The sequence below is a fragment of the Lactuca sativa genome, chromosome 9, assembly GCF_002870075.4.
Source record: "Lactuca sativa cultivar Salinas chromosome 9, Lsat_Salinas_v11, whole genome shotgun sequence".
NCBI lineage: Eukaryota > Viridiplantae > Streptophyta > Magnoliopsida > Asterales > Asteraceae > Lactuca > Lactuca sativa.
This window is the reverse complement of record NC_056631.2, coordinates 79,678,010-79,697,207: the sequence shown is the minus strand read 5'-3', so window position 1 is coordinate 79,697,207 and position 19,198 is coordinate 79,678,010. Positions and strand designations below refer to the sequence as shown.

Sequence of the window (19,198 nt, the reverse complement as noted above, 5' to 3'; positions counted from 1 at the left end):
AGAAAAAACGTCGTAGAGATATTAGAACCGGATGTCAAGCAAAGCTACGAATAACAAGACAGGAGGATGGGAAATGGTTGGTGGACTCGTTTAATGACACACACAACCACGACTTGACCATGACACTACGAAGGTGATGAAGCATCGATCTCATAGCAATTTCCACCGTTCAATAGAAGGTAAATCTCTTATGGTGCAATTTGGTCAAGCAGGGTTGAAACCTTCTCAGATTAAAAAGGCTGTTAATACAATGAAAACCTCAAATGTAGCTGATGTTACTTCAAAGCAATGTGCCGATGTCTTATCTGAGCAACGAAAACAACATAAAGGAAAGGAGTTCTATGGACTTATAAAACATTTTCAAGATAAAACATTAGTTGATAGTGACCAGTATTTTGTTGTGGATTTGTCCGATGATGGGTATCCTAGAAATATCTTTTGGGCTGATGGTAGATCAAGAGATGCTTATACAAAATTCAGAGATGTTGTTGTGTTTGATGTCACCTATATGACTAACAAGTTCAAGATGCCTTTTGCTCCATTTACTGGTGTGAATCATCATGGGCAGTCTATACTTTTTGGTGGAGCATTGCTTGAAAATGAAAAGGAAGAGTCATTTGAATGGTTATTTGAACATTTCCTCAAATGTATGTTTAACAAGTATCCGAAAGCAGTTATAACAGATCAAGACAAAGCAATGAGAAATGCAATAAAAAAAGTGTTTCCGAAGACTCGACATCGTTTTTGTTCATGGCATATCATGAAGCATGAAACTGAGCACCTTCGATCGTATGTTTCCCATTACAGTGATTTTCAAGAAACACACAAACAATGGGTAAATAGTGACACCATTGAACAATTTGAAGCAACATGGGAAGTTATGCGTAGTAAGTATGAACTGGAAAACAATAGTTGGATTACAGACATGTATAACCAACGTATACATTGGGCTAAACCCTTCTTGAAGGATACTTTCTTTGCTGGTATGACAACAACCGGACGAAGTGAGAGTATCAACTCATTTTTTGATGGATATGTTAATTCGAGGACCATGTTGAATGAATTTGTTGTACAATACGACAAAGCAGTTGAGTCTCGAAGGGCTGCCGAAGAAGATGAAGACTTTAAGACTATGAACTCAAGGCCGGTTCTTTCTTCAGTGCATCCAATCGAAGCAAAAGCAGGTCAATGTTATACTAGAAAGATGTTTGAGACTTTCAAAAAAGAATGGACTGAAGCTATTACCAATTTGACTCATGAGACTAAAGGAAAAACTACAGAAGAAAGCACATACCGAGTTGGGCAATTGGATGTTGATAAAAAATATTGGCGCATTGTTACCTTTCGTTCTTTGGATCAAGTCAGCGTCACATGTTCTTGTGCTAAGTATGAGACAAATGGGATTTTATGCAAACATAGCCTATACGTGATGAAGAAGAAACATGTTAAAGAACTCCCGAGTCACTATATTTTACCCCGATGGACCCTTAGTGTTAGGTACAAACTAGGTAGTGCTAGTATCGGACTCGGAAAAATGAATAATGAAAATGGAGTTAGTGCCTACACACTATGGTGTGTCCGTTCAAATTTTACTAAACTAATTGAACAAGCAAGAGACTCCCCTTCAGAGATACAAAAAGTCAATACAATATTGATAAGTCTTTTAGATGATCAAACAAATCGAAAGAAATCTACGTCTTTGGAGAATATATCTCAAGGTTCTTGTATGGGAGTTTCGCAAATAGATATGATGTCACAGTTATCTGTCCGTGATCCTCTTGGTCCATCTACTACAAAAGGGCGTCCTAAAGTTGCTAGTAGAATCAGGTCTTCTTTAGAAGCCCCCAAAAAACGTACATGCTCTTACTGTCAAGGATTGGGTCATTACACTACTAGTTGTTCCAAACGAAAGGTACTTTTAATATTAATTTAATTTACATGATTTAGAACTCTAATAATTATATTAACAATATTTTTTTTACATGTATCAGTCAGATGAATCATTGGAAGAGACATAATGATAAGATGTGTTGTTTTTGTGAGCAAAGGAAAATTCGATATGCGTCTTGGCATTTTTGACATTCTTTTTTGGTTAACAATGTATGAATAATCTGGAAATGTTTTATGTTTCTTAACATTTTTTTTATAGTTTTCAAATAAAAATTGTTGATTATTTATGATTTTTGTGTTTAAATTGAATGTTAGTTGTTATTATGTCTTTCAAATGAAAGTAGGATGTTATTTTAGGTTAAAAACAAAAATATGATGCAAATGTGGGTTAAAAACAAAATTATGATGTTGTTGTGGGTGAAAAACGGAATTAGGATGGTATTGTGGGTTAATCGCAAAATTATGAAGCTATGTGGGTGGAAAACAAAATTATGATGCTATTGTCGGTGAAAAACGAAAATATAATGTTATTGAGGGTTAAAAACGAAATTATGATGCTATTTTGGGTTAAAAACAAAATTATGATGCTATGTGGGTGAAAAACAAAATTATGATGCTATTGTCGGTGAAAAACGAAAATATAATGCTATTGAGGGTTAAAAACGAAATTATGATGCTATTGTGGGTTAAAAACAAAATTATGATGCTATGTGGGTGAAAAACAAAATTATGATGCTATTGTCGGTGAAAAACGAAAATATAATGCTATTGAGGGTTAAAAACGAAATTATGATGCTATTGTGGGTTAAAAACAAAATTATGATGCTATGTGGGTGAAAAACAAAATTATGATGCTATTGTCGGTGAAAAACGAAAATTATGATGCTATTGAGGGTTAAAAACGAAATTATGATGCTATTGTGGGTTAAAAACAAAATTATGATGCTATGTGGGTGAAAAACAAAATTATGATGCTATTGTCGGTGAAAAACAGAAATATAATGCTATTGAGGGTTAAAAACGAAATTATGATGCTATTGTGGGTTATAAACAAAATTATGATGCTATGTGGGTGAAAAACAAAATTATGATGCTATTGTCGGTAAAAAAACGAAAATATAATGCTATTGATGGTTAAAAATGAAATTATGATGCTATTGTGGGTTATAAACGAAAATGTGATGCAAATGTGGGTTAAAAACGAAAATATGATGCTATTGTGGGTTAAAAACGAAATTATGATGCTATTATGGGTTAAAAACGAAAATATGATGGTATTGGGTTAAAAACAAAAGTATTTATAAATACATTGCTATTTCGACTAAGTAAGAAAAGCGGGTTCCAATTTCAGCTCAATCCACCAGAAACAATACTTTTTCTATACACTTTCTAAAAACCTACAATTTTTTTTGTCCTAACTAATACATGATTACATCATTTAATACAATCTTCAACTTCTTTGGTGTCTCCGTGCAACCCAAGATCTTTCAATGGTAATCACCTGCACATGAGAATAACTTTGCATTTGTAATTTGTTAAACGGGAATGGAACTAGATACATTGTTTGTCCCCTTGACATCAGGGCTTAAATGATTTCTGTCACTTTTAATCATTTATTTTTTTTTAACTTGTTCTACTTAACAACAAAAAAACTATCCCAGAATCCAGACAATCCAGACAGTAGTGAATAAATGGGCAGCATTGCATATGAATTCCAGGTCCCTAAATTGAAGGTATGATGTTTTTAGTAAATTTTTGACTAGTTAATTGTGATTTCTATGCAAAAGACATAAATATCCTTGTAATCTTTTCAATAGAAAATGGAAATTGAAAACATGTTGAAGCTCATGTAATTTCATTAAGCAGCAACAACAAATCACATTCAATATAATTTACCAACAGTAATTTCATTTGACTTTTATGTTTTCCAGGATTGCCCTCATTGAATGCAATTGAAGATATGCAATATGAAAAGAACACCAGGAAGTCAACTAAGGCAGAAATTGAGCAACAAATGCAAATAAATGAAACAGGTCAAATTCATACCATTTCATCTTGGGATGAGCAAGGCTTACAAAACTGGACCAGATCAATTCCGTCCTCCTTTAAAAGAAGGTAAATAGAGTTTTCATTCGCCTCTTTGGTTATTTTGACATTCTATATTTAAGCATTTCACTTCTTTTTCTATTAAGTAAGTAAAAAAGAAAATGCACCTAACCTAAGAATAAGAGTTGTGTAGTTTTATTTATGTGAAAACAAAGTTGCTTGTATTATAAATAATAAATAATAAAGTGTGATTTATGTTTTTGGCAGTGGGTTTCTTGAATGAAATGCACGAGTCCAAGCTCTACGAGCATATGGACGCATCCAAACTGGAAATTCATGTTTGGAAACAAACAAACGTTATCAGATACATCATTCATTGCACATAATTGACACAAAAGTTCACTTAGGCATTTAATCGAACACCTGGTGGACAGGCTGCATAAACTATAATTTCTAGTGAAAATGAGTTGCCTGTAGTGATGTTGATCCGACATTGCCCATTTCAAGGAAGAGGGCAAACAATGAAGTTCCTGTGGGACAAAAGCGAATGGGAAATTGAAGATTTTTAAGAGGAGGTGTTCGTGAAACTGAAAGAGACAAAGACATAGGGACTAACCTGAATCGACTTCATGGGTGGGGCTGGGTTGTAGAACGTTGCATTGGATCGATGTGCCAAGAATTCCAATTTAGTGAATAGGTTTTGTTCTTCGGTAAATTTCCTTCCCTGAATTGAATTCCGATTTCAGTGAAATCGTTTCTTTTTGGTGAATTAACCATCCCGTCGTCTTCATTGAACGTGTGTGGTGAATGAATTGGCTTTGTCTGATGCAGCTTTACGGTGAAGAGAGAAAAGGGAGGAGGAAAAACGGGTGGCTGGTGGTGGCAGATGGGAACGCCGATCGGTAATGGGTTGTGCAAAAATAAGGGCTTCAACAATTTATCAAACAAAAAAAATTCACAACTTTGGTAATTTTCTTTCACGGTAATAAGTGTGAATTCCCTGAATTTCGATCCAATATCTTTAATTCGTTTTAAGATACTTCCGATTTCTTGATGATGGAATGATTCGAATGAATGCGATCACGATTAAGGATTAAGGAAATTACGTATTTTTTTATTAGCAAATTAACCTACTAATTAAAACTAGGTAGTTTTAAGTATTAGGGTACCTATCTTGTATACCCTATTCACTTTTCCCATATATATATATATATATATATATATATATATATATATATATATATATATATATATATATATATATATATATATATATATATATATATATATATATATATATATATATATATATATAACATTTCTTAAATTGCGAACATTTGAGAATTTGGACCACTAGTTAAATAAAAGAAATATATATATATATATATATATATATATATATATATATATATATATATATATATATATATATATAAACATTTCTTAAATTGCGAACATTTGAGAATTTGGACCACTAGTTAAATAAAAGAAATATATTTATTCTTAATTTATTTGTTACTCAAATAAAAATTACCCTCCTAACCCACTCCACCCACCCCTACAATATTATATCTCTCTCCTCTTATATCCATCTGCGCCTCCATGGACGGTCATCAAAAACCACCGGATAACCGCCGGAAACCACAAGACTTTCGAAAAGTACCACCGAACAACCGTCGGAAACCACTAGACCGTCCTCGAATCATCGGCTACAGATTTTCTCGTTCATCACCTCCGACCGCTTCTACTCCTACCACAATCTGAACCCACCACCTCCTCCCTCTTCTCCGACGAAATGTTGTGGCAACCTTCTGAACACCTTCCTCATCTTTTCTTCTCCTCTTGCCGAACCTTCTTCCTCCACCACTCCTGCGTCCTAAAATGTCTCCATGAACCGTTGCTCTAAAACACAATTTGGTTTGTCGGAGAACTTGAAGTGGATATGGTTTCACCGGATCAGAAGCAAATCTATTTCACCGGCCACCAGATCCGTCGCCGTCCACCACCAGAACTAGAAAAAATATCACCAGATCTAGATCAACCTTAAAATTTCGCTTCCTAATATGTTTTAGTTGTTAATGTCTGTTCACAATTGAATTTGATGCTTTAATCTTCTTTGAGATATCATCAGATAGATTAATATCTTACTTTTCATCGTATGAGGAGATAGAAGAAGGAGCTATTACGGTTTTATATACAATTAATAGAAGAGGAGATAGATTAATATCTTCATTAAAAACTGAAGATATGGCAACTGATGCATTTTTCTGTGAATTCAATCAAGGACAATGATACAGGTGGTCAGCAATGGTCTATAGAGCTAGCAATGCTTTATTAACTTATACGTTACTGTTTTCTACACTTCTTCCAAACAAACAAAAGACTACACATAGTGATAATACAAGGCCTATAGTATAATTTCTATTAATTCTCAATTTTTGGATTTATGTTAATATACTATAACCGATAGCCATTACTTATTTTTAATACTTATTAAGAAATATTTTGATCATTTTCTCCTACTTTAAATATAATATTTGGTTTGATTTTAATAAGGATTATAAAAACAAAGTTTGACTAATATGAAAAAAATTGATCGCCATGTTAATGATTATTAAATATTGAATGTTGTTATATTGATCTTTTATAATTTTATACGATAACTGTTAATTAAAAACCAAATGGTTGTTCCTTGGATAGTTTATATAAAAAAAAATTAAATTGAAAACAATATGATATGTGACGGGTTATATTTAATCATATGTGAATAGTTTAATACCATGTGATTAATCCAAAAAATTACAAAAAGCATCCTATCAATATTAATGTTAATTTATAGAGACTTAAATTATTGAATCGAAAAAAAAAAAGATTTTTTTCTGTAAAAATCATATGTGATTAGATATATATAATCACATAAATCGGTTTTCGATTCGATAGTTGGTCTCTTGTATTTAATCACTTGTGATTATATGTATTTAAATACATATGATTTATATGGACAATATCATTTTTTCACGTTCTTGATTCGATAATTGATCTCATGTATTTAATCACATGTAATTATATGCATCCAATCACATATGATTATTGGGACAATATTCATTTTTGTGTTCTCGATTCAATAATTTTTTTTGTCCACTTTAATCATATGTTATTAAATACATTTAATCACATGCAATTAGATACACATAATCATATGTAACTATCTACACGAGAACAACTATTTAATCAAGGATGCGAAAAAAATATTGTCCACATGAATCATATGTGATTGAATATGTATAATCACATGTGATTGAATACATATAATTACATGTGATTAAATACACGAGACCAATTATTGAATCGAAACCGCGAAAATAAATATTATGCACATAAATCATATTTGATTAAATACATATAATCACATAATGTATCTAATAACATATGATTTATGTGGACAAGATTCATTATCGCGTTCTTGATTCAGTAATTGTTCTTTTTCAACTTTAGTCATATGTGATTAAATACATTTAATCACATATGATTATATGTATCTAATCACATATGATTTATATGGAAAAAAAATCTTGTCTATACAAATCATATGTGATTAGATACATAAAATCATATGTGATTATATACAAAAGAATAACCATTGAATCAAAAATGCGAAAACAAATCTTTGTAAGAGGATAAAAATTGATTTTAAAGGATAAAAATTGACTAAGCATCAAGAGACAAATCTTTGTAAGAGGATAAAAATTGACTAAGCATCAAGAGACAAGGATACAATGATATTATAAGTCTAATAGTAAGTTATCATTAAATACATTATAGATGACCCATCCCCATAGTACATTACTATGAGGACAAAGAAGAAAGAAGTGAAATCTTATAGTAAGAGGATAAAAATTGACTTTACTCAAGCAATAATACCACTTGAAAAGAACACACTAGTAATAATAGAATTTGAAAAGTACATCTAGGAACAAAGTTGCAAAGCTACATTAGTTTTACAATTGATCCACCTTTGAGTGATGGTATTTATGTACCAATGCACGATGTCCCATTGATTGTAGAGAATAACCCAATTCCTTTTGAATTGTTCCTAAAATTAATGAAGAAGGATTTAACTTCTTTGATCCATTCTTTGATCTTGGGGATCAAAGTTTTCCATATGTTGGGAACCTTGAAGAAAAATATAATGTAAAACATGTGATGTCAATATCATACATAAATGGATAAAGATGTGGATAGGGAATTTGAGGACTTAGCCATAGATGGAGCAGATGAAAGAAGCACAAATAGTGAAGATATGGATAGTTTTAGTGAAAGTGACTTCAATATTTATAGGATAGACTTGACTGATGATGTAGAAGTTGATATGGAAAAATTCTAGAGTGTTATAGATCCTTTTGTGCGACCTATAGCCAGGAAAAGTCCATTTATTAATACTTCTGATGTCCAATAACAAGATATATAAGTAATTGATAATGAAAACATTTAGGTTTTTGGACAGGTTGATAAAAGGCAGTTAATGTTATCCAATTTGATGAAACCAAGGACATGTAGCTTCATCGAAGTACATGAAGCTTATTTTACAATAGGTGAAAATTTCTTGAACAAGAAACAAATCGCAATAATAATATACCATTAACAAATCACACAAATAATATACCATTTGTCACTTTTCCAAATAAAGGACATAAGGTTGGTAAAAAATTATGAAGTCATATTAAGGGAAGAGTGTATAGGTTTTTCCCTTAGTTGTAGTGGGCCATTAGAGGACATTAATGATACAGGAAAGGGGATAAGTGACAATTATATGCTTGTGTGTATGTATGTATGAATGGGCCATTAGAGGATATTAATGATACAAGAAAGGGGATAAGTGACAATTCTATGCTTGTGTGTATGTATGTATGTATGTATGTATATATATATAGAGAGAGTGTGTGTATACGTGTGTGTGTGTGTGAGAGAGAGAGAGAGAGAGAGAGAGAGAGAGAGATTTATGATCATTTGTAAAATAACAAGTATTGTGTAAATGCAAAACACATCCTAAACCAATCATTTTAAAAATATGGATAAGTGAATTATGGTAATTAATATAATAATTAATTAATTATATTTTAATGCAATCCTCTAATTTCGGTAATTGAATATTTCTCTAAAATTATCTCACGTTTTCTTTATCTTTTCTCCTTATAGCTTACGTTTCTTTCTCTCTTTCTCAAGAATTCATCTTCACAACCATCGAACATCGTCATCATTATGCCAATACCAACGCCACCTGTCATCACCATCATTCATTCGCTTGTTCGCCATTATATTCTTCATGTCACTATCCTCACATACACCACCATTATGCATAAATCTCAAAAAAATACACATATTCGTAAAACATACACATATGCATTCTTTATATATTTTTAATGTTTTCCTTATGAAATATCTTAAATATGTTCGACTTAATGTATTAATTTTCCTTTTTTTGAAAAATATCATACAAAAAAATCGAATTTTAGGAATGGTTTGCAAAAGAATATTGGTTTGTAAAAGATATATATATATATATATATATATATATATATATATATATATATATATATATATATATATATATATATATATATATATATGAAAAGTTCAATAGAAAACCATTATTAATCAAGGAACCAAGGAAGCAATCCAAAGCATCGAAATTTAAAGCGATCAATGACAAAAGGAAGGGTTGTAGACTTTTACAATGGACACATGCATCGGATTATAACAAACCTATTTTTTTTTTCGTTTAAAATTTTTTAGGTCATGTTTTTTATCAAAAAAAAAAAAAACGAGTATACCGTTGTTCACGATTTCCCGTCATCTTTCCAAAGAGATCCATGATGATATACAAATTTTTTTTTGAAAAAAACTCACTTTATTTTCGTTGTTGAAAAGTTAAGGTCTATTTTTTTATATAGAAAAAAAATTAATAAATATATCAAAATTCATGTTTTTTTTGTACTTTTTAAACATAAATTCATATTCATGTAAAAAAAAAACGATATTTTAATTCAGATTCACATTATGAACCTGTTCAAATTCATATTGTGAACCTGTTCATATTCACATTGTGAACCTTCTCAGATTCACAGTGTGCATAATAATAAGTCTGACTCACAGTATGAATCTGAACTATATGAGCTTTTTCACATTGTGAATGTTAAAATTTGAAATATTTACAGTTTAGATTCACATTCACAGTGTGAATCTATACTGATCATTTTTTTTTTTGTGAATCTTCTCAGATTCACAATATGCATAATAGTAAGTCAGATTCACAATTTGAATCTGAACTGTTCGAGCTTTTTCACATTATGAATGTTAAAGTTGAAATATTTATAGTTTAGATTTACAGTGTGAATCTACATTGTTGCAGCTTTTATTATTTTATTATTATTTTTTTCTTAATCGATGTTGATGTTTATTAATAGAGTACAAAAAATTAATATTTTTGGTATAATTATTTTTTTTAGAAAAAATAAACTTAAATATGGAAAAAACTAGCAAAATGAAGTATTTTTTTTCGAAAAAAAAAATCATTTTTTATATATCAACATGGATTTCTATGGAAAGAGGACGAAAAATTGAGAACAACGGTATATTCGGTTTTTTTATACAAAATGTGGCCTAAAAAATTTTAAACGAAAAAAATAGGTGAGTTTTTTGGTAAGGAGGTGAATTTTTTGGTATAATCTCGTATGTGTGCGTCCAATGTAAAAGTGTACATCTATTTACTTGGCCGTTGATCATTATAATTTCCAATGCTCACGATTGGTTCGTTTGTTCCTTGTTAATTATGGTTCTCTATTAAACCTTACAATATATATATATATATATATATATATATATATATATATATATATATATATATATATATATATATATATATATATATATATATATAGGGTTAGGATTAAATGTGAAACTTAAGTATAGTGTGAATGTAGACTTAATGAGGACTGTTGGATTAAAAAAAATCTAAAGGCTAAGAATGTTATGGCATTATTGTAATTAATAAGAATATCTTTAATATGTTTATAGAAGTAACCGTTTATATGATATTATTGACTTTCTGCAAATATTCAAATAAGGAAATGTTGGCTAAATTGAGATACCTGATTATCTTCAACAATCTATAATCTTGGAACCAAAATACTAATTCACCTTCATTCTACAACTATTGCTAAAGAATCGTGAAGGATTATAAGTTGCAAGATTGTCAGTCAATTCTCACACTAAAAAACATGAGCACATTTCTGAAAACCAAAATCAAGAATTCCTAGGTGTAGAAAAAAAAAAAGAATGAAGAGTAGGAGATTGGGCTCGAGGTTAAAAAAGAACTTTCAATTAAAGTTTAAGAATATTGTTCATTTTCCGTAAGCACCAGACGATGATGACTTTGATTTTCCGACATTAGCTTTGTTGTTCGTATTATTCATCAAGAATGAAGCACTATAACACATGTAATCGATTAAGGTTTTCACCATTACTAAATGTATTTTAACTTTATTGAATAAAATTGAAGAATAACGCAGTAGTACATGTCATGATCATAAGTAATAGAACATCATTCTTGAAGAATTAGAAAAGTTTAGTTGGGAACGAGAACATGTTTGTTAAAGTTGGTGGTAATTATTGGGGTTTTTCTTTTCCAACATGTTTGTTAAAATCATGTATTAAAAACAAAAAATCCTATCTGTTTTTCGTATTCTTTTAGAATAAAAATTATGCATTCATTAAAATTAATTACGCATTCATTTAGAATAAAGTTATTGTATTCTTTAAGATTAAGCACGACATATTCTATAAGAATTAATCTGAAGAATTCTTTAAGAATACATCACTTGATATCCCATTATGTCAGTTTTTTAATGAATTAGTATTGAGTAGACATGTAACCTATTTTCTAACACATAAATGTAGCATGTGAAATCTCAATCTTTGTGTCTGGTATTGATAGCCTTTAATATGGACGATAACATAGTTGTTAAAGAAAAAATATATATGAACGATAACTTCAAAGGAGTGAGCTACATGTTGATGAGGTTCTACAATGGTGAAAGTAGAGATTTATATCGATTATAATATTTTAATTGCGATGGGTTAGACGTCCTAAAATAGTGGATTTTGAATTAAAAATATTGATGAGTTGCCTAAATTAGAGATATTTAATTTGGATAATAATTAATTTAATTATTTAAATTATTATAATGAAATGATTGGACCACATTTAGTCTTACATTCACACAATAATTATGGTTTATATTTATATATATATATATATATATATATATATATATATATATATATATATATATATATATATATATATATATATATATATATATATATATATATCCCATAATGGAGAGGTTTAACACATAACCCAGTTATATCACATAAGCATATGACAATGGTCATGTTGTTTATCTCTGAACATTAAATCACCGATGTTTATAAATGAATATAAATCATTTTCATGTTGTTATATTGTTATGTGGTAATGTCATATAATTTGTTTATTTTTTGAACCTACATATCTTATAACGTTGTTAATCTTTATGTAAAGAAAAAAACAAAATACGACTTTCTATTTAACATTATGAATTGGTGAACTTGCACTTGTACCAATGCTTAAAATTACTTAGTAAGATATGAATACTAGAAAAGACTAGTCATCTTGCAAATTGTGTTGTCAATATATCAATATAGATATGTAATGCAGAAAATACTGTAAAAATTTTTAAATGTCACAAACCATCATAAATTATTTAATTTATCAAATAAAAAAGCATTGTTACAAGAATTGTGCGTAAATTAATACACACTAAAAAATCCAAATCAAAATGCCTAAAAGACCGAAAATCCCTAAGCATACCGACTCCGATCCAACACGGACAAACATTGCAGTGCTAGGTACAACAGTTGAAGGATTATTGTTCTTAGAGCCACCACTCTCCGCCTCTGGTACACCAGTAAGAGGCGCCTCCGCCACAATCGACTGATTTCTTTCCACGAGTACATCGAGCTTCATCCCAGAATAACAATACAATCTATTACCACAAAAGAAATACCTTTCCCCAGGACTTGTCAACGGAATAGACGTATTCCCATCGCTAAAACACTTTATAACATTTGTGGTATTGCATGTTTGAAAACTCTCTTTGCCCACCTCACACACACTATCGGTAGATGCATACTGAAACACTGAAAGAACAAAAGAATACCTTCTTAAAATCAATAAAAACAAATAACAACTAAAACACATATACAAAATAAAAGAATAGTTACCCAAAACATCACCAACGATGAACTTCTTGTCTTGTTCCCATGTATCAAGATTCGTGCTAATATCCCATCCAGAGTTATCCCCAACTGTGTATGTGTTAGCATTGGATGTTATTGCAAAACCAAAGGCTATGAGGCTAAGAAACACCACCAAAACTTGGTTTCCCATTCTATTACTCAATTTTACCTTTAGGATTATTGGATGTATATATATGCTCAAGGTTGGTTGCTCCATATTTTCAAAAAAACTAGATAACCTAACCAACAACTATATAACTAACTATGAGATTTACATTACAAAAATTTGGATTTTTTTTTATTATTTTCCGTATATCTCACCTATCGTTGTCATACATGTATAACCATTAACTCACGATTATTTGTTAGTGTCAGAGATTTTTTGACGACACATTTCTGTCAATTTGAGGAGATGTATGTGGTAAAACCTTACATCGATAATGATTAATTGATAAAGTAAAAGAAAATGGAAACGATGTAGAATAATATTAATAAAATCACTAGTCAACTAGTCAATTTGCATGTTGGTTGATGAACCATTTATAGGAAATATCTGGTTTGGTGGTTGAATGAATGAAAATGTTGTTGCATGGTGGGTGAACATCCCCATTTGGTTTATGTTTTCTTTCTATTTCCAATTTCCAATTTTCTTTTCAAAGATTTTAACAAAGGAAAACAGAAAACCCGGAAATTTAATTAAAATCCCATAATTTACATTTCACGCTTCAAAGTTAAAACAAGTCACAAAAGATTATAAATTAAAGAAAATTATATAAAGGTTAACTTGGAAGTTCAAACAAGCATATAACAATTGAAACCATAATTAGTAGGTTGATGAACCAAATGCACAACAAAAATAAACAATATTCCCTTTTTGTATATATTAAAACCATTATTGGATCATCCGAGTTAAAACCATAATAGTCTTTTGAGCTAAGACAGGAGTCAAACGCACAACAAAAACAAACAATATGGATCATCCGAGTTAAAATATAAGTTAGGGACCAAACACATAAATTACTCAAACCATAGGGACCATTCATTTAATTTACTCTTATATTTTTGGTATGTTCGCATCTGAGTAACTATCTTTTTTTTGTATACATTTAGTTAACGAACTTTTTGGGAGTGTTAACATATGACCAGTTATGACCGGACGTAACCTGCTACAGTCGGTCATAATTGTCATATGTGAACACTTTCAAAAAGTTCGTTACCTAGATGTGTACTAAAAAAGATAGTTACCAAGATGTGAACAAACCGAAAAGTTAATTACCTTAATAGGTCAATTTCCCTTAGTTAAATTAATGTTTCACCACTGGATAACCTAAGAAAAAATCAATGTTGTAAAAAGTTTGTCATGGTTTCGTCATAGCTCCAAGACTTGTAGTTGATGCTAAACTTTTAAAAAATGTCGAGTTAAGTCATATATATATATATATATATATATATATATATATATATATATATATATATATATATATATATATATATATATATATATATATAGTCATGATTTACAAACAACGTGACTCGTTACGACTCGAAAAAGCTAAAGTCTTGACATTGTAGCCAAGTCACGTCTGTCGTCGTTTAAAATCTTCCATGTGAAATTAAAAAAATTATGACATTATTAATTTTTAGAAAGTGTAGAAAATTGCTAACATTAACACAAATAATTAGCAGAAAGCGTATTTACTATTCCATGTAATCTTATTAATTCTATATGGACTATGCAATTGAATTTCTAGAGTTATTTGGTTGTCAACGTTAATTTAACCAAAATCACGAAGATATGAGATTGAAAAAAAAAATTTGTATTTTTGGTTTTAACAAACACAAGGAGAAAAAGAACTTTTTATTTTGGGTTAACTTGATGGGCCAGAAGTAATAGAAGCTTAGAGGGCCTATATTATTAGACTGAAAAGTTTTAGTCCACTATAGTGTTATTACTGTTTTGATTTTTGTAAGGTCCATCCTTTTCACACTTGTGTCACTTTCCCTGTTTAACTATTGCATTATATGTATGACAAATTTAAGAACTAAGGTTGCTTTGTCGAAGAAGCCCATTGGCAGAACTAAGGTTTTGTGCTAAGACTATCCCATTAGCAAGACAATTCAATCTAATTTTTCTTTAAAAAAAATAATTTATCTTTCTTTCACCTACACAATCCAATATAATCTAATTTTTTACATCTATTAGCAATTCAACCCAACCTATTTTATATTAAAATAATTTTGTATTTATAAAACTATATCAACTAGAATGGAATTAAAACGCACAACGGGTGAATTTTTTCCATAAACTAATTGCAATATCTTCACCACTGATATTTTTACCACGTTTAGTTCAAAACTGTAACATTTTTCGATTTCTGTCCTTATTTCAAAGTTCCATATCAATTTTGGTATATAGAACTTATGATTTTGGTCCTTATTTTAAGGTTTTATATCCATTTTAGTCCTTATTTCTAGGTTCCAGGGATCAAAATCGATATGAAACATTGAAATCAGGACCAAAACTGGAAAATGTTTCGATTTTGGACTAAATGAAAAAAAATGGAACTATTATCATTATTGTGAATATAAGCTATTAAAATAATTAACAATTATATGTGAACATTATAGAATAGGGAAAGTATTGGAAGAATCATACACAAGGGTCTTTAGGAAGGGCCTCATTGTTGGTTCCAATATCAATCATAATATGAAACACCTGTTTTGATAAAAAGAAAAAATGATTATGTATTAAAGAAAAATAACATGAAGAAACAAAAGTATAATGCAATAATAAACAAATAAATGGAAGTATGTAGCTATATTCATATAAATCCAACCTCCCTATTGAAATTCCAATCCCCTGGATTCCAAGATCACCAAAATCTCTACTGCTGCAACTTGAGCTGGTGTCTTGACAATTCTCTTATGTTTCTTTTGAGGGAGAGCTCTATTCTGACCGGTAACTAATCTATATTTTCACCTGTATACCTGAAAGCATCAACAGCAGTTCATTCAGCTGTTACATGAGTTGTAAATAATTATAAGATTTTTTTTGGTTTATTACAAGATGGAACTAAAGGAGGAGTTTCGTATGTGGATTCCAATGGAATTGAAATTGGAGATTCCATTCCATAGTCTATAATCGTGTATGGTTGCCAAATCCTTCAAATTTGGTGTTTTAAGGGTTTCACCATTTGTATGGTTGGGTAAGAGGAAATTGAATTCATCCTTTTTTTGTTAAAAGACCAAAATAGCCTCGGCGTATATGTTGAAATAAATGAAATTGAAAATTTTATAAGAGTGAAATGTGGAAAATAGAAAATTCACTAAGGGCGTGTTTGGTTCACAGATTCTAAGGGAATCTGACAGAATTGCAATTTGTGATTCCATTCCATGGTTTGTTTTGTTGCCAAATGGACAAAATTCAATTCCATAAATGTTTGATGGATTTCATTGTTCGTAAGATCGGGTGGAAGAAATTTAATTTCAGTCTTCGTTTTTATTTTGTCAAATGACCAAAATACCTTCATTGTCCTTCAAATATATCTCTTTCTCTCTCTCTAATCTGTATAATATGTGTCCCTCTTTTAGCATTTCAACTTCCTTGTTTCACCTATTTTATAAAGAAACCTGGTTTGAACACTAAATTAGAGTAAAAAACATATAAAGTAATGCCTAGCCCTAGGTGTACGGCAATTCAACTCCGAATCAAGATCCAATCTCAGCACCAAATAACAAAAAAAAAAAAAAAAAAAAAAAAAAAAAGGTAAACACACACATACTCAAACACACATCAACAACATAAGTGTTCATATTTCAAAAAAAGAATGTTTTATTGAAAAAAATATAATTTTAAAAATCAAATAAACGATTAAACATACATGAACTAAGCGTACACACACATCAACATTAGTGTAAGAGTTCATTATCACACATTCCTGCTCTTGTAAAAAACCACAAGAGTTAATATTTTAATAATTAATTTACCTAATAATGATAATTAGATGATGATGAAATATAAATATTAAATACCATTACATTCTTGAGATAAATATTAAATACCATTGCATTCTTGAAGAGGCTCAGCAAAATGTCTAAAGAAAGCACTTCAGCTGCATTCTCTTTTAGACTGAAATTAAAAAAATATAATAATAATAATAATAATAATAATAATAATAATAATTTACATTTTATAATAAAAATTAATATGGAAAGATCATTGACATGTGTAAAAGAATACAAACCTGACAAAAATCGCACCATTTCATATAGATTCTACAACCCACAATTCTCATAGAAGACCATGGGAGCTCTATAAAGAGAAATAGAGAATGGTGAGTGTTTGATATTATATAAATGACAGAAATACCCTCCAACAATTCATACCTGTCTTGGGACATCAGCAGGCCTAAAGTAAGTAAACATTCAAAAGGAAGCCCATCCCTCCCTGCTCTACCACTTTATGCATGGGAATGGTATAAATGTAAAATTAGTCAATTACAAACATGATAGTAAGTCTCCATTGATTTACCTAAGTTGTGATGTATGACAAACCTGACTATAACAATGTACTTTGTAAGATTAAAAAAAAAATCCTAAATTAAAAAAAAAAAAAAGTTAAAAAACAGTACTAACCATCTGGTTTATTGATTCACATACCAAAAGCCACCTGTTAGAAAAAAAAATTTAAAAATCTATAATCATTAACTGGAATTATAAATTTAAAAAATAAAATAGAATAAAATATTGGTGACGCAAAAAAAACATATTGTTCCACCAATAACCTGCAACCTGCTATTACTCCACCTGCCAAAAAAACATGGTTCTTTATTACTTTTGAGGAATAAATACAAGATTTCGAAAAATCAATGATATAAAAGATAATCAAATTTACCTCATATGAACTTTTTCAGGGGCATTTACGTCCTATAGTTCTTGAACACAAAAGCATATAGTAAGTATTATTTTTAAAATTTTCTCATCAACAGTTTGACATCATATAACAAATTTTAATTATAGTAATTCTTTGAATCTGTTGACACTCCTTTCGAGAGAAACAATAAACAATTCCAGATTCTTTGTTTGCGTATGAACTCATCAATGTCATCAATCACCACTTTTCCCACATGGATGTGTGTTGGTCAAGGTTATTAATTTGGGTGGTGAAGTTGTGTGTTTAGTGAATGCTCGTGAAAAAGATTGAACTTCAAATTTATTTTTTGTCTCAAAAAGACCATCTATATTTATTTTCCCAAAAAAAAACTCAACTTCGTATTTTTATCCAAAAAAAACCTTCAACCTTCTTAATGCTTCCGAATAAACCGTCAACTTTTTAAGTTTTTCTCAAAAAAATCCTCACATTTGACAATTTTAGACAATAAATAAAGGTTTAATCCGGGAAAAAAAGAAAATATAAGTTTTTTTAGTTTAACCCTTTATTGTTAGAATGTACTGTGGGTAAAAATAAAAAGTAAACTACATTTGCATATATTACATTACTATTTTTTGCAATTTATAGAATATTTCCTACCTAACGATTTTGTTAAAAGTAATGAATCAAAACTTCAAAACAAAATATGGACAAATTAATTACCTAGTGAATTGAAAAGTCATTGTAACAGTTAAAAAATGTGGACAAATTTAACTGGTTTATGACAAAAGTGGGTTTCTAGAACTCAAGAGGGAAGTAAAGAGGCTGGGGAAGGAACATAATGTTCCTTATATAGGGCTCAATCCCGAGAATTAGGGTTTTCTCCACCCAGCGCCTACTCGCCGAGTCCATCTCATCGATTCACCGAGTCGGCTACTTAACACGCGGTCAAGCCGCGACTCTACTCGCCGAGTCCATCCATGGACTCGCCGAGTCACTCTTCCCAATTAACACTTTTGGCCCTTCAACTCTACTCTCGCTATTTCGGGATGT

At 30.1% G+C, this 19,198-nt stretch overlaps 3 protein-coding genes and 1 long non-coding RNA gene across 7 annotated transcripts in view; 2 read left to right on the top strand and 2 right to left on the bottom strand.

Annotated features, from left to right (window-relative positions):
- Positions 1-137, top strand: part of LOC128129025 (protein FAR-RED ELONGATED HYPOCOTYL 3-like) — a 627-nt gene extending 490 nt beyond the window's left edge. The window contains exon 1 of the mRNA XM_052767737.1: positions 1-137. This exon is cut by the window's left edge and continues 490 nt beyond it. Coding sequence (XP_052623697.1) covers positions 1-137 — 137 coding nt within the window.
- Positions 137-2,018, top strand: LOC111912414 (protein FAR1-RELATED SEQUENCE 5-like). Its single transcript, XM_023908152.2, has 2 exons — positions 137-1,912; positions 1,992-2,018. The coding sequence occupies exons 1-2, from the start codon at positions 137-139 to the stop codon at positions 2,016-2,018; spliced, it is 1,803 nt and encodes a 600-aa protein (XP_023763920.2).
- Positions 2,019-12,709: 10,691 nt separating this feature from the next.
- On the bottom strand, positions 12,710-13,493 carry LOC111905519 (mavicyanin). Its single transcript, XM_023901202.3, has 2 exons — positions 13,261-13,493; positions 12,710-13,176 (listed from the first exon to the last, which is right to left on the bottom strand). The coding sequence occupies exons 1-2, from the start codon at positions 13,490-13,492 to the stop codon at positions 12,797-12,799; spliced, it is 612 nt and encodes a 203-aa protein (XP_023756970.1). The 5' UTR covers position 13,493; the 3' UTR covers positions 12,710-12,796.
- Positions 13,494-16,104: 2,611 nt separating this feature from the next.
- Positions 16,105-18,934, bottom strand: LOC111905495 (uncharacterized). Of its 4 annotated transcripts, XR_002854880.1 has the most exons (7): positions 18,170-18,934; positions 17,911-18,081; positions 17,662-17,829; positions 17,520-17,587; positions 17,338-17,404; positions 16,800-16,905; positions 16,105-16,263 (listed from the first exon to the last, which is right to left on the bottom strand). It is a non-coding gene; the product is annotated as an uncharacterized LOC111905495 (long non-coding RNA). The 4 variants fall into 4 exon arrangements; XR_006187906.2 differs by lacking the exons at positions 16,105-16,263; positions 16,800-16,905 and having other exon boundaries at positions 17,185-17,404; positions 17,662-17,733; positions 17,807-17,829; XR_006187905.2 differs by lacking the exons at positions 16,105-16,263; positions 16,800-16,905 and having other exon boundaries at positions 17,185-17,404.
- Positions 18,935-19,198: the final 264 nt, after the last annotated feature.

Coding starts and splice junctions, on each gene's coding strand:
- LOC111912414 (XM_023908152.2), top strand. CDS start 137: ATGAAGCATCGATCTCATAGCAATTTCCACCGTTCAATAGAAGGTAAA. Junction 1,913..1,991: donor CTAGTTGTTCCAAACGAAAG/GTACTTTTAATA, acceptor TACATGTATCAG/TCAGATGAATCATTGGAAGA.
- LOC111905519 (XM_023901202.3), bottom strand. CDS start 13,492: ATGGAGCAACCAACCTTGAGCATATATATACATCCAATAATCCTAAAG. Junction 13,177..13,260: donor CATCGTTGGTGATGTTTTGG/GTAACTATTCTT, acceptor TTGTTCTTTCAG/TGTTTCAGTATGCATCTACC.